At 42.3% G+C, this 15,079-nt stretch overlaps 1 protein-coding gene across 8 annotated transcripts in view; it reads left to right on the top strand.

Annotated features, from left to right (window-relative positions):
* The window catches only part of LOC145343260 (microtubule-associated serine/threonine-protein kinase 4-like), a 445,947-nt gene that overhangs the window by 333,540 nt on the left and 97,328 nt on the right, over positions 1 to 15,079 (top strand). For all 8 annotated transcript variants that reach the window (XM_080189364.1, XM_080189367.1, XM_080189366.1 and 5 more), the window contains one exon: positions 2,653 to 2,741. In XM_080189364.1, the coding sequence (XP_080045490.1) occupies positions 2,653 to 2,741 (89 nt within the window). The remainder of the gene's footprint in view (positions 1 to 2,652; positions 2,742 to 15,079) is intronic.

Genomic DNA, 15,079 nt, shown 5'->3' with positions numbered 1-15,079 from the left:
ATAATCAAGTAATGTTACATCTACAGTGCTGCCTCTAGCAATAATATTGTTAGAATCCGGAGATCACTCACCATTTTCAGTACGTTGAAAATTACTTGAAGTTAATGTCATGAAATGATCCAAAAGTACTTGGATTTTAAATTCCTTTAAAGATAAATGTTTTATTTATTTTTGTATACATTTTTTTAAAATCCATTCCTGGGATGTGAGCAACACTGGCTTTGATTCCCATACCCTCGTGAAGGTGGTGATGAGCCACCTTCTTAAAAAGGTTGCAATCCATGTGGTGTAGGTACACCCAGGCTGCTGTTAGCGAGGGTGCTCCAGGCTTTGGACACGACAGTGATGAAAGTGTGATACAGCTTTGAGTCGGGATGGTGTGTGGCTTGGAAGAAAAATTGCAGTTGCGTATTTAAAAAGTCTTGGCCTGTATGTCGTATAGTCACTTACATCACAGAAGGAGGCCAGTCAGTCCATCCAATCTCTGTTAGCTCCTCACTGAGTAATCCAGCCAGTTCCACTCCCCCACTCCGTCCCCATAGCCCTGCATGTTTATTTCCCGTCAAAATTGTTTCTGCATTACCCTCATGGGCAGTGAATTCCAGGTCATTACCACACACAGCGTAAAAAAGTTCTTCCTCACATTCCCCTGCACCTCTTGCCCAAAGTCTTCAGTTTCTCCTCTCCTTATACAGTCAGCTAACGGGAAGAGATTTTCATCTGAATCTATCATCATCTTGTGCATCGCTATCAAGGAGAACCACAGTAAGAATTCTCTCAACACCAGGTTAAAGTCCAACAGGTTTATTTGGCAGCGCAGGTTTTTGGAGCATTGCCCCTTCATCAGGTGAGTGGGAGTTGTGTTCACAAACAGGGCATGTATAGAGAGCTTGTGCTGCCAAATAAACCTGTTGGACTTTAACCTGGTATTGTGAGACGACTTACTGTGCTTACCCCAGTCCAATGGCAGCACCTCCACATCAAGGACAACAACTTCAGCCTTTCCAATCGAACCTTGTAATTAAGGCACACGCATCCATGGAACCATTCTCCTCTGTATCCTCCCATTGCTTGGAAGGTGTGGTTCCCGAACTGGGTGCAGTATTCTAGTTGCGATCAAACCAGATCTTTATATAGGTTCAACGTAATTCCTTTGGTTTTGTACTCTGCCTCAATTAATGAAGCTCAGGATCCCATGTGCTTTGCTAATCACTCTCTGTGTGCCTTGCCATCTTCCCCTGCACATGCACCCCAAGTCCCCCTGTTTTCTACATTTTATAACTGTGCCATTAAGTATATATCATCTCTCCCCATCCTTTTTGCAAAATGCATCATCTTACGTTTCCGTACATTAAATTCCATGTGCCACTGTGCTGCCCATGCTGCTTATTCTACTAGCCTACCTATGATCTGCTGCAGGAAATTTGTATCCTACTCATTTTTTTTGCTGCTACTTCAACTTTGGTATCATTGGCAAATTCTGAATTTTACCCCTTATTCCATGATCCAAGTTGCTGTAATATGGTAAAACCTAGCACTGACTCTTGGGGGGGGACACACCACTGTCTACCAACCAGTGGTCTGTGAAACAACTGATTACCAAGACTTGCATTCTGTCCTTACGTCAACTGCATACTTTACCTCTTATTCCATGAGCCTCAATTTTGTTAAGTGGTCTTTTAGGTGGTACATTATCAAATGCTTTCTTAAAGCCCATATAGACAACATCCACTGCATTCCCTTCAACCTTCTCTGTTAGATTAGTCAAGTGTGATCTGCCTTTTACAAATCCATGCAGGCTGTTCTTAATTAACAAAAATGTCTGCAACTGCCTGTTGATTTTTTTTTCTTTTCTGATTAAGGATTCCAAAGGCTTACCCACCACTGACGTCAGATTAATTGACCTGTCGTTGCCAGGATTGTCTTTGCACCCTTTTTTGAAGAAGAGTTGTCACATTTGCCACTCTGCAGCCCCCTGGCACCTATATGTATGCGCCTGTCTGGCGCACAGAGGGGCGTGCTCTCCCCTTCCCCCTTAATATTCTTATGATTAATGTTCAACTTTGAAGTTAGACCCTGAATAATAATGACATTTATTAAAATCCAAAGATGTGCAGGTTAGGTGGATTGGCCATGCCAACTTGCCCCTTAATGTGCCAAAATGTGTAAATTAGGGAGGTAGCTGGGTAAGTGTGTGTGGGATTACAGGGTTAGGGTGAAGGGGGTGGGCCTGGTGAGATGCTTTGTCCTTCTAAGCAGTAAAGGTTACGAGTTTGGAAGGTGCCTTTGAAAGAGCCTTGGTAAGTTGCTGAAGTGCATCCTGTGGACAGTACACACTGATGGTGGAGAGGGGGAATGTTTAAACTGGTGAATGGGCTGTCAATCAAGTGGGATGCTTTGTCCTCCATTCATGTTGTCGTCTTCTACTTATTTCCGTCACCAGGTTCATCACTTTCCTGCCAGCCAGTCAGTCTGAACATTCTGCAAAATGGAGCAGAATCAATGGGCTGAATGGCCTCCTCCTGCACTGTAGAGATTCTGTGATTCTAAAATAAAATGTTCGTGGGCTATGCTGGATTTCATGAGTAAATTGTAATAAAGGTCTAAAAAGTCTTAAAATTGTGTTATATTTATTTTTTTTCTCCTTTTCAGCTGCCGCACTAACAACAGGAAAAGTCTGATAGGAAGCAGTCAGTCTACAGCCCTTCCTCGACCTCACTCACCTCTCCCTGCTCATTCAGGTAAGAAATTACTATTTGAGACAATCTTTTCATAAAATTGGTATCATTAGGTGAGCTGAATTGCAATGCATTAGTGAACAAAAATAGGTTGCAGAAAATAATGCAGGATTCTACATTTCTGTTGTTTCAGTTAATCAGTCCATTCATGCAGATGATAACCAGAATAAAGTATGGCATCTGAAGCAAGCATACAAAGTTAAATATTACTTAGGGTGTTGACATTAATATTTCATGGGAATTTACTGTGTAGATTACATGTTCAAAAACTGATATCACAGTAATTGAGAATATTTCAACGTTCACAATTATAAAAAAAAACTGAAGTCAGAAGCCTGGCCTTGACACTGGTTATATTGTGCTTACATAGAAAAATAGGAGCTGGACGAGGGCATTTGGCCCTTCGAGCCTGCTGAGCCATACATTATGATCATGGCTGATCATTCAACTCTGTAGCCTGATTCCACTCCCTGCCCCAAGGTCCAGCCTTGACTAAACACTAGCGTTCCAAAGAGACAGAGCTGCACTCTTAGAGAGGAAGTGTTAAACTGAGGCCATGTTTGCCCATCAGACGTCTGTGAATGATCAGGTGACATGATTCAAACATTTCTCCCAACACCCTGGCCAACATTGATCCCTCAACCTGCACCTAAAAACAGATGACTAGATCTTTTTTTTTTATTGGTACCTTTTGTACGTTATTTCCAATTAAAAAAAGCCAATTCAAATTAGGTCTAATCATGTGGGCTGCAGGGTGACACAGTGCTCCCTCACAGCGCCAAGGACCCGGGTTCAATTCTGGCCTCAGGTCACTGTCTGTATGGAATCTGTGTGTTCTCCCTGTGTCTGCATGGGTTTCCTCTGGGTGCTCCAGTTTCCTCCTACAGTCCAAAATTGTAAGTTGGGTGGATTGGCCATGCTAAATTGCTTCTTTAGTGTCAGGAAGATTAGAAGGGGCTAGGGCCTGGGTGGGATTGTTGTTAGCGCAGTCTTGATGGGCAAAAGGGGCTCCTACATTGGAGGGATTCTATTCTATGGACTGCACAGGAGGGACAAACAAGCTCCAAACTGGCAAGATGAGACATTGCACCCCTTCCTGGGCTTGACCTAATGCTTCATCTTAGCCGAAAGAGAAGGGTTTGAAAAAAATTGCATCAGGTAAAGCCTTGGTTTAACCTCAGTGGCTACCCTGATCCATTACTACCATTGTGGGAATGACGATGCGCAAACTGGGTCCCTCCTTTCTCATTCTTCAAAAGTACTGATTTGTCTGCATGGCATTGTTAGGGTGCCCTGAGGTTATGATATAAATGCAAGTTTTAAAAAAATCATTCAAAGTGTGATATTTTGCTGTTTATTTTCCTTTGGGAAAGATGTATCTGCCAGTTTGTCAAATGCATTGTGTGGGAAGTCTTTGTTTAAAACTGACTTTGTTTTTAAGCTCTGCTTTCAACAAGCAGCTACTTGAGATGCTGTAATTTTTTTTATTACAGTGCCATATAATTAACATTTTTTAATTGGTTTAGCATTTCAGAACCGGTTTGAACAATATGCATAACTTTCTACTTTTAAACACAGAAGTTGTATTTTAAAATTGCGTTCGGCTGAGCCAATTAGGGGATGAAACCTTGTCCCTTTTGCATATTAAGTACACTTTGTAAAATGGCAATCTGATTTTTAAACTCAATTATTAACCTGCAAACAAAATACCACAGGCGTGTTAGCCTGAATATTTAGTCCCTGAACTGCTAGGTTTGGGTGGATCAGTAAGGCCCAAGGAACTCAGAAATTGGAATTACTTTGCACACTGTGGGGCTTTAACTCCATAGCATGCATGACACCACCCAGTTGTTCCCTGCACAGCAGCTAGCCTGAGCTCATGGGCTCAGAACCAGGTGGGTTTGTGGGGGGAGGGGGCAGACACTAGGGGAGTCAATCTCAATCTGAGAGAGGCTGCTGATCCCAGTGGGAGGTCAAAGGTCTTGGGTGGGGAGGAGGAAAGGGATGGCAGGTGTGGAGAGAGGTGATCAAAGACTTGAAGTTGGGAGAGGGTTGGAGGCCTGGGAGAATATAATTGAGTTTGTGTCTATATATGCTTTGTGAATGCAACTCCCATTCACCTGATAAAGGAGCAGTGCTCCAAAAGCTCGTGATATTAAATATCTGTTGGACTTTAACCTGGTGTTGTGAGATTTCCTGCTGGGAGAATGGAAGTGGAAGGCCTTGTGAAGAAGGTCATGAAATTGGGGGTGGGTGGGGGGGATGCCCTTTTGTGAAGATCACTCGGGCAGCCATGCAGGATTGAAGTGAAAGGTATAAAGGCACTCACTACCTGAATCCAGCAAGCTGTCAGGTTGACTGATCACAGTTCAAGTTGAACAACTTCATTATCTTATCTAGTGTGCTAACCTGCCCATTTGGAATGGATTGGTTTACAGCCTACCTTCCCACCTCAGTTAAAACTAGAGGCAAGCAGTGGTGGCGCATTCGGGGCAGGAATCTGAATTTTTAAGACTTTTTGTCGTAGAGTCAAAGAGTCATACAGGTTTACAGCATGGAAACACGCCCTTTGGCCCAACTTGTCCATGCCATCCCTTTTTTAAACCACTAAGCTAGTCCCAATTGCATTTGGCCCATATCCCTCGATACCCATCTTACTCAAGTAACTGTCTAAACGCTTTTTAAAAGACAAAATTGTATCCGCCTCTACTACTACCTCTGGCAGCTTGTTCCAGACACTCACCACTCTGTGTGAAAAGATTGCCCCTCTGGACCCTTTTATCCTTCAACCCACCCTAAACACATCCATTTTCTTTGATTAAAATTTGCCCTCTATCTCCCTAAGTGGGCTAATCTTGTAAAGGATCTATAGAGTTACCAAGTCCAAGGTGCTGGGTTCATTAGCTGGGAGCTTTGAGTATTCAGTTGCCAATGGGCTTCCCATAAACTTCTACTCAGAGCGCTCTAATCTCTGAGCTCTGAATCAGTTAATCCTCATTTCAGAATGGAGGCTCCCTCTCCTTAACCTCCATCTCATTTTCTGAATTGATCGAAACTCAGAGCACAGTTTCCATTTTGGTTAAAAATTTTGGAAAATGAAATATATTGCATTGTTATCAATTACTAATGAAAGCGATAATAAGCAGAGGATTGGACAGGTTGGTTGTAATCTTGATGACGAATCTACTTGACACCATTGATGATTCTGAGAAAGAATTGTGTACCATCAAGGAAGATATTTCAATTAATTTATGTAAGGTTCCCACAATGACATTGGTGCTTTAAGCTAATGAGTAATTGAATTACTTGCAAGCAAAAGGTGAGCCATCAGTGTTTGCTGAGTTAGTTTAACCCTGACGGCTATGGTGTGAAATGAAGCCATTGACTTCCATGCTCCTGAATAGGGGAACAAAAAATCGAAGGAGTTCTTTCTCATTTCTTTCCATCAACAATTCATGTCAATATAATGCTCTGGACACAGAAAAATATTCCAAAGCATTTTACGGATCTTTCAGAGGGGATGGGCTTTATACATTTTCTACCTGAATTTCTTGAGTCCACTTAACAATATTAACAGTGTAAACTTGCGCAGGCCGTGCAGTAAGCTTCCATGTCAACATAGGGCCGATATGAAGGGACAGGAAGGATGCCTGAAATTACTGAAATGGAAGACTACAGAGGAGATTTATGAGGCACTGGGCCTTATTAGGCAAGTGTCATTTTCTGCGAGTGATTTAGCATTAAATTGGAAACAAGTTAATGTATCTTAAAAAGAATAACAATGATGAATTGGGTAATTTTAGAGCCTATAAGTCCTTCCTCCATCCCATGTAAAATAATTGGTACTATTATCATGAGGAAATCTGAGGGTTATTTGTAATCTGGCACCAGGTCACTGAAGGAGACATTAAATGTGTCAAAGAGATGGCTTTTAAGGAGGATTTTGCAGGAGGAAGAGAGGGATTTGGGGAATGGGATTCCAGAGCATGGTGCCTGGTCTGAAGGCATAGCTGGCAGCAGTGCAGGGAGGTGCATCAGAACTGGAATCTGGTGAGGGTTTAGGAGAGGTTAATGCTGGAAAAGCTTACAGAGAAACTCCTAATTCATTTGTGTAATTAATGAAATTATACTGCTCTGATGTTTGAATGGTTCAGTGTTTATGAATATTCTGTTTTTTTCTGGTAAGAAAATTAATATAAGGGAAGTTGTACTGAAGATTTTTGTTTTAGTTCCAGGTCAGTTTATATGTTAGAATTTTCACCAGAGCAAAATTCCCTCTGCAGACCCCAGTTTTTAGCACTGATATTCTGGATTCCAGCAGCTGTGATGCTTTTAACGTACTAGCCACCTTGTGGCCTCTCTGAGTAATATTATCAACTCTTACTGAATTAGAAGTGCTTTTGTGCTGCAACAAACATCTGGAATCAGTAGGGTTTGAGACTTTCCAAATTCTTTCCACTATTGTTCACCTCCGCCCCCCCCCCCCGCCATGTCTTGTGCTTAATCACTGGATTACCTGTTAATCTGCTGGCTTGCTTCATGTGGGCTCCTAGTGAAACAGCGTTTTAAAATGACGTTTAAAAAAAAAATTAAAACATGGAGGGTTTATTTTCAGCAAAGATCTGTTTGTTTGGCTCTTGAGAGAATGGGCAGGTGCAGCTGAACCAGGCAAGGGCTGAATGTGGCTCTCAGGCAATGTTGACCCAATGCTGAACCATGGAGACAGTAAAATAAATGGTCAGAATTCCTTCTCCTGGTCGCTGGCAATTGTTAATTGAACTTATTCAAGGCTGAGTTTGATTTTTGATCAACAAGGGTCCACAATCAGAGCAGCCATGATTATATTGAATGAAAAGTTGAATGGCCTACTCTTGCTCCTAAGTCCCATGTTCCTATGTATTGTGCAGTTGCCCATCTGTACTAAATGAGATGCAGGTGAGACCACATCCGGAGTCCTATGAACAGTTTTGGTCCCCTTATTTAAGGAAAGATATTATTTCATTGGAGGCAGCTCAGAGAAGGCTCACTAGAAAGATCCCCAGTGTGGAGGGATTGTGTTATAAGGAAAGGTTAAACAGGTTGGGGCTCCACTTATTGTAATTTAGGAAAACGAGAAGTGATCTCATTGAGACATATAGGATTTTTAAAGGGCTTGGCAGGGTAAATGCTGAGAGGATGTTTCCCCTCATGGGATAGTCGAGAAACAGAGGGTATAGCCTTAGAATAAAGGGGAATCAATCTAAGACTGAAATGAGGAGGAATTTTTTCTGAGCTTTGAGAGTCTTTGGAACTCCATGCCGCACAGAGCTGTGAGAGTAGAGTCCTTGTGTATATTTAAGGCCAAGATAGATTTTTGATCAGTAATTGAATCAAGGGGTATGGAGAAAGGGCAGGAAATGTTGGATCAACCATGATCCTACTGGAGGGCCATACAGCCTACTGCAGTTCCTGTTTCTTATGGCTGTGCACCACACCATTTTGGGAAGCAGCAAGTCCCACTCGATGCCATCTTGGTTGTGTGGAATTGTTCCGATATTACTCATTAATCTCATAATTAATTCATAATAAGTCAAAAGACTGAGCAACTGTGACGTGCTTTCAGCTGAGAAGGGAGAGCAGAAACAAGTTACAAGTGGAATTAAGTATTATAAAGGCTTTGAAACAGGTGAATCTATGGTGGATATTACTAGAGCTCTTAGACTGTTAGCAACAATGGTGAGAATAATTATTAAAAAAACACTGACAAAATGAAAAGATTTGTCAAGCTAACAATCCTTTTGGCTGCTTTTAGATTAAGTCAAACATGGGAGATGGTAGTGTAGCGATTAATGTCAGTAACCCAGAGGCCTAGGCCAAGCTCTGGAGACCCACCTCAGCAGCTGGTGGAATTTGAATTCAGTTAATAAATCTGGAATTGAAAACTAATCTCAGTAATGATAAAAGCATGAAACTCACATCATTTGTCATAAAAACCCATCTGGTTCAGTAATGTACTTCCAGGAAGGAAATCTGGCATCCTGTCCTGACTCCACCTACCCGTGACTCCAGACCCACAACAGCATGGCTGACCTTTAACTTCTCTCTGTAATGGCAAGCCGCTCAGTTACATAGGAACAAGAGTAGACCATTCAGCCCAACGAGTATATTTCATCATTAATGAGGTCGTGGCTTAACTTGGGATGGGTAACAAATCCTAGTTTTGCTGGCAATGCTCACATCCCATGACAGAATAAATGAGTCAGAGTGGAATTAGGATAGATATGGGAAGACTGCTACCCATTTGGATCAAACATTAATCTCAGCAACTCATGTCTCTTGGCTTAACATTTCTTAAGAAAAGTCAAGGGCCACCCAAAGTCAACAAAGCTTTGGTTGGCCTGCCAAATTTTCTGTCCCACCTATGTTGATTCCTGCCAAGGGTGGGACTGGAAAATCCCAGTCTAGGGGTTTGTACAATGATCCTAATACTAAAGTGAAAGTTCAAAAATAGAATCATTTAATGCTATTTGGGGTGATTTGCAAGGTATTTAAAAAACTGCTAAGATGCATAACACTGTTGTAAGTGGGGATGTTGCCTGTGCTGATGGTAACACAGGTGAATCCTTCATTAAAACATTTAAGTGAAGTCACTGAGCAGAGCGAATGCACTCCTCAGTGAGTGTTTAATGTTAATACAAAGAACAACCCAGCACGGGAAACAGGCCCTTCGGCCCAATGAGCCTGCACCGCCGCATCCTCCTACACCTACCCTGCCCTGCGTAATGAAACTGGTTTATTTTCATGTCTTCCAGGACGTAATCTTTTACTTTTTCTAAATGTGTGCCAGGCTTAAAATCAGCAAAGGATTGTCTGACATGACAGCTTGGTGAAATTACAGCAAATGATTCCCAACAAAGAGGGCAATGGAGGTTTACCACCTCTTATCTGGAGAGCAAACAAGAAGGCATAGGTAACTCAAGCAGTTGTCAAAAATTATTGCTCAGTGAGTAATCTTGCCAACAGAGCGTTGCCCCTTGCGGACAATATTGTGGTTCTTGTTGACAAGACAGGTGGGCATCAGGTGTGATAATGTCATGGTGATTGCCTAATACCACCTCCATTTTTTAGCCTGTTGATCCAGGGGTGATTGCAAACTTCAAAGCCCATTACCAAGAAGAATTTTTGGACAGGCTATCAGAGAAACTGAAGATATGATACTGCTACTGTAAAGGAATTTTTGGAAGAATTATAACATCTTTAAAACCATCGATAATGGTGTCAAGGGGACGCATGGAAGTATGGTGCCGGGATAGAAGATCAACCATGATCATATTGAATGGTGGAGTAGGATTGAAGGGCCGAATGACCTCTGCCTGCTTCCATTCTCTATGAGATTTCTATGAAAGCATTTCTGTGGCATGGGATAAGGTTACCTCATCTGATATGAATGATGCGTGGAGGAAGGCTATGTGGAACCCAGTGAGAGATTGCAAAAGATGATTGTGATATTGAGTAAGCAAATTGGATTGGATGAAGTAAACACAGGATGGCGCAGAACTCCTCGCCTCCCAGGGCAGGTTTGCTGCCCACAGAAAACCAAAAAAAAATGGAACAACAGAAGGCTATAGAGAAGGCAGAGCGTAATTAGCAGGAAAAACAACCAAGCCAGACAACTGGCTTAAGATCACCAGGTGATGCCTTGTAGAGGCAATGGCCATCTTTGATGAAGGTCCTGACAGAGAATAGCTCAAGAATGAACAGAAGCATTAACAATGCAGTCAACTGGCACAGAGGGAGTGTCATTGACTTTAGATTGTCACTGGAAAAATTCTTCAAAAGCCCCACTGCAAAACAACCCATTGAAGGATGTGGCGAAGAGTCCCAATAGCCCTTCAAAAAGCCCTCAGAATTATCTTTCTAATGGCCTTGCATAAAGTTTTTTCAACCACCAACGTGTGTGTTACCTGGTCAAATTTACCAGCACTTACCCCATAGCCTTGAATGTTATGACATGCCAAGTGCTCTTCCAGGTACTATCCAGTACTCTTGTCATTTTCAAGCAGGACTGCAACTTCTTATTGTTCAGTTAGCTTCTCAACTTGCCCTTGTATGAAATTTATACTTGAAAACACATGCTTACACAGGTACAAAAAATGCTGGGAAATCTCAGCAGGTCTGACAGCATTGTGGAGAGAAAATAGAGCCAATGTTTCGAATCTAGATGACTCTTCAGATTCCGGCATCCGCAGAAATTTGCTTTTATCTTTTTTTGTTTACATGGGTAAGTACATCCGCAGCATACCTCTTCAAGTTGCACAGTAAGCAGCTGGCAAAGAATTCCAAGCTTCAAACACAATTTGGTCTTTTTTTAAGATCGTACATTTTGAGTCCAGTTGTGTTGAAATGCCCAGGTAAATTTCTGTCCTTCTAAATCTTCATGCTGGATTACTAATCTTCTGAAATTAGAGGCCCACATATCCTTGCTGTGCAAATCTGCCAGTTCAAGTACTTGTCGTGTTTGCTTCAGGAAATTTGAACACATTGTAAGGTTACCACTTCCCTTTTAAATTCCTGAAGATGTCCTGCAAAAGCCTTTTATTTTCAGAATCACATCTTTTAGGCTTTCCTTCTCTTTCGATCTTTCCAGTGTTTCAGTGATTGTACGTGAGCATGGAAAGACTGCCTCAATGTCTTGGTACAAGTATAGAAATATAGAAAGTAGAAGCAGGAGTAGACGATTTGGCCTTTGAGTCTGCTCTGCCATTCATTATAATCATGACTGATTGATTGTCAAACTCAATAGCCTGATCCTGCCAACCAACCACACCACCACATTCTTTGATCCCTTTCACCCCTAGAGCCATATCAAACTCACTGGAAACATACAATGTTTTAACCTCAACTGCTTTTTGTGGTAGTGAATTCCACAGGCTGACCACTCTCTAGATGCAAACTTGCACTCACTAATACTTAATTTAAAGAGGGAGAGATTTGTTTTCTTTTTCTTGTAGTTTTTCTGCTAAAGTCATTTAAGGTTATGGGTGGCATAGTGGCACAGTGGTTAGCACTGCTGCCTCCTAGCGCCAGGGATCCAAGTTTGATTCCCGGCTTGGGTCACACTCTGTGCGTAGTCTGCGCATTCTCCCCATGTCTGTGTCGGTTTCCTCTGGGTACTCCAGCATGCAGCAGCACCGCACCGCCCCCCACCCCCTGCTCCCAGTCAGAAAGATCTGCTGGTTAGGTGCATTGGCCATGCTAAATCCTCCCTCAGTGTACCCAAACAGGTGCTGGAGTGTGGCAACTTGGGGATTTTCACAATAACTTTATTGCAGTGTTAATGTAAGCCTATCTGTGACACTAATAAACTTTAAGACGAGCTCTCTCCCTGGGAAACCAATGTGCCTTACTTGGAGAAGGATGTTGGCATCTTGACAGTTGACCTCTTTCAGAGGGTCACAACTGCCGGTGCTTGACTTTAATCCTTTCACTTTTATTTTGCTAACCATCTTCATAATAGCACTTCCACATCCATCAGTGAAATGATGGGCAGAGTGGTTGTCTTTTTGGCTTTGAATTGCTGTGATTCTTTATTAACTGTAAAAGAATATCTAATGAGGGGAAGGCATTTCCAGAATGATGGAGAAAATGCATTAATAACATTCCCACACTTTGTGATGGTTTGTTTTCCATTAGCCATCTACCTATAAGGTAATGAGGGACACAGATCAGCTAGATAGTCAACATCTTTTCCCAAAGACAGGGGTGTCTAAAACTAGAGGGCATAAGTTTAAGGTCAGAGATACAAAATGGTCCAGAGGGGCAATTTTTTCACACAGAGCATGGTGAGTGTCTGGAACAAGCTGCCAGAGGTAGTAGGAGAGGCAGGTACAATTTTGTCTTTTAAAAAACATTTAGACAGTTACATGAGTAAGATGGGTACAAAGGGATATGGGCCAAATGCGGCAATTATGACTAGCTTAATGATATAAACTGGGCGGCATGGACAAGTTGGGCCTAAGAACCTGTTTCCATGCTGTAAACCTGTATGACTCTATTTCACTCAGCACATTCATGATACTTGGATGGTTTGTTGGACCATAAATTCTGCAGGATTCCTCACTGAGATAAAGAGTGTTTGATGGGCGATTCATAATTGAATTTGAAATCAAAGTTCTGCATTTTTGAATCACAGATTTTGTCCATGTTTTACACTTTCACAGACCAAAGGCTGTAAATCTTTTTGGTTGCTTTTGCGATAATGGGTTCAGTTGATAATTAGCTAGATGATTTTCGCGATTTAGGTTGCTTTTTCACTGGCATCAGCGTAATTCACACACCATCCCCAAATTGGAAGAAGCAAACAATTCATAGAATCCCAACAGCGCCGAAGAAGGCCATTCAGCCCATCGAGTCTGCTCTGATCACAATCCCACCCAGGCCCTATCCCTATAACCCCATACATTTACCCTGCTAGTCCCCCTGATATTAGGGTCAATTTTGCAAGGCCAATTGACCTAATTTGCATATCTTTGGACTGTGGGAGGAAACCCAGGCAGATATGGGGAGAATGTGCAAACCCCACACAGACAGTGACCTGAGGTTGGATTTGAACCCAGGTCCCTGGCACTGTGAAGCAGCAGTGTTGACCACTGTGTCAACGTACCACCTTGAATTGAATCACGAAACAGTAACATGCAGGTACAGAAAGTAATTTAAGAAGGCAATTGGAATGTTGGCCTTGATTGCAAGAGCGATAGAGTTAAAGGTAGGGAAGACTCACCACGACTGTACAGGTCCTTGGTGAAATTACAGTGGAGTCCTGTGAACAGCTTTGCTATGCTTATTTAAGCGGGAATATGCACTGCAAATAATTCAGTGGGGAAAAAAATGTTCAGTCAAGGTTCAGTGACATGATTAGTGGGATGAAGGAGCTGTCTATTGAGGAATGATTGAGTGGCTTTGGCCTGTACACATTGGAGTTTTGAAGAAAACTTCAGAGCATGAACTCCCAACTCCACCTTCAGCCCATTTCCATTTATTTTATTTCGGTCTTCATTTCATTCATCCATTTTTATCATCCTTCGTTCTCACTTTCATTTTTCCACTTCTCCATTCTCGCTATTTTGCTCCCAATCACCTTCCCCTCCCTCCTTTTCAGGGCAACTGTTACATTCTTCAGGCAGTCCCTTGCTTTGCCACTCACACATTCTGATCACTTGGTAGACAGTTTTAGCATCTTTCTCAGCTGCCTTCATCATCATTTACATTTCCTTTATCCGAATGCAGCCCCCCACCCCACCCTCATAGTATAAATCTCGCCTGACTTTCTTTGCACTTAGCCTTGACTTGAAATGTTGGCTCTATTCTCTCTCCAGAGATGCTGTCAGACCTGCTGAAGTTTTCAGCAGTTTCTGTTTTTGTCGAACAATGAGAGGTCATCTTATCCAAACACGTTAGATCCTGAGGGGGGAGGGTTTGACAGCGTAGCTGCTGAAAGAATGTTTCCCCTTGTGGAGGAATCTAGAACACGGGGCAAAGTTTAAAAAGAAGTGGTCACTCATTTAAGACAGAGGTGAAGAGGTTCTTCTCTCGATGGTACTGTAACTCACTATCCCAGCAAGCAGCAGAGGTTGAATCATTGAATGTATTCAAGGCTGAGTTGGATTTTTAATTTACTCGGGAGTCAAGGGTTATGTAAGGACAGCAGACTAGGCTGAAGGGCTGAATGGTCTACCCCATTCCTATTTTTTTCTTTTCTTACATTTGATTTTTCCTTTTCTCTTTCTTGTGACATGGGTATCGCTGGCAAGGCCAGCATTTTGTTGTCCATCCGTAACTGAACTTGAGTGGATTGCTAGACCATTTCAGAGGGCTGTGGGTCCTGGAGTCACATGTAGGCCAGACAGGGTAAGGAGGACCGATTTCCTGCCGACAATCAGTGATGGTTGTCGTAGTCACCAGATTAATGCCTCATCCAAAAGACAATACAGCAGCTCCTCAATGCTGTGCTGAAGGGTCAAGCTTGGACCAACACTTGCGTGACTCTGGCAACAGTGATACCAACTGGGCCTTGGTTGACCAAGAGGTCAGAGTGGGAGTGGCATGGAGAACTGAAGTGGTAGTATTTGATTTGTTGATGGAGCTAGAATTGCAGCACCTATATTTCTACACAAACAACTATTTCACCTTTAAATACTTTGATTTCATTTTAATATCCTCAACAAAAAAAGCCGTTGGAAATGCTTTGGGGCGGGGGGGGGGTGCGCTTTGTGTCTGAATAGCAACACTAATGATCTGCAACAGTTCAACACTGTGGCTAACTCCAGGACAGTACGTTGATTAATTAATGTTGTCAGCACCTA

The sequence above is a fragment of the Carcharhinus amblyrhynchos genome, chromosome 5 (genome assembly GCF_965287045.1).
Source record: "Carcharhinus amblyrhynchos chromosome 5, sCarAmb.v2.hapA, whole genome shotgun sequence".
Classification (NCBI taxonomy): Eukaryota; Metazoa; Chordata; class Chondrichthyes; order Carcharhiniformes; family Carcharhinidae; genus Carcharhinus; species Carcharhinus amblyrhynchos.
This window is presented reverse-complemented; position numbering and strand designations above follow the sequence as displayed.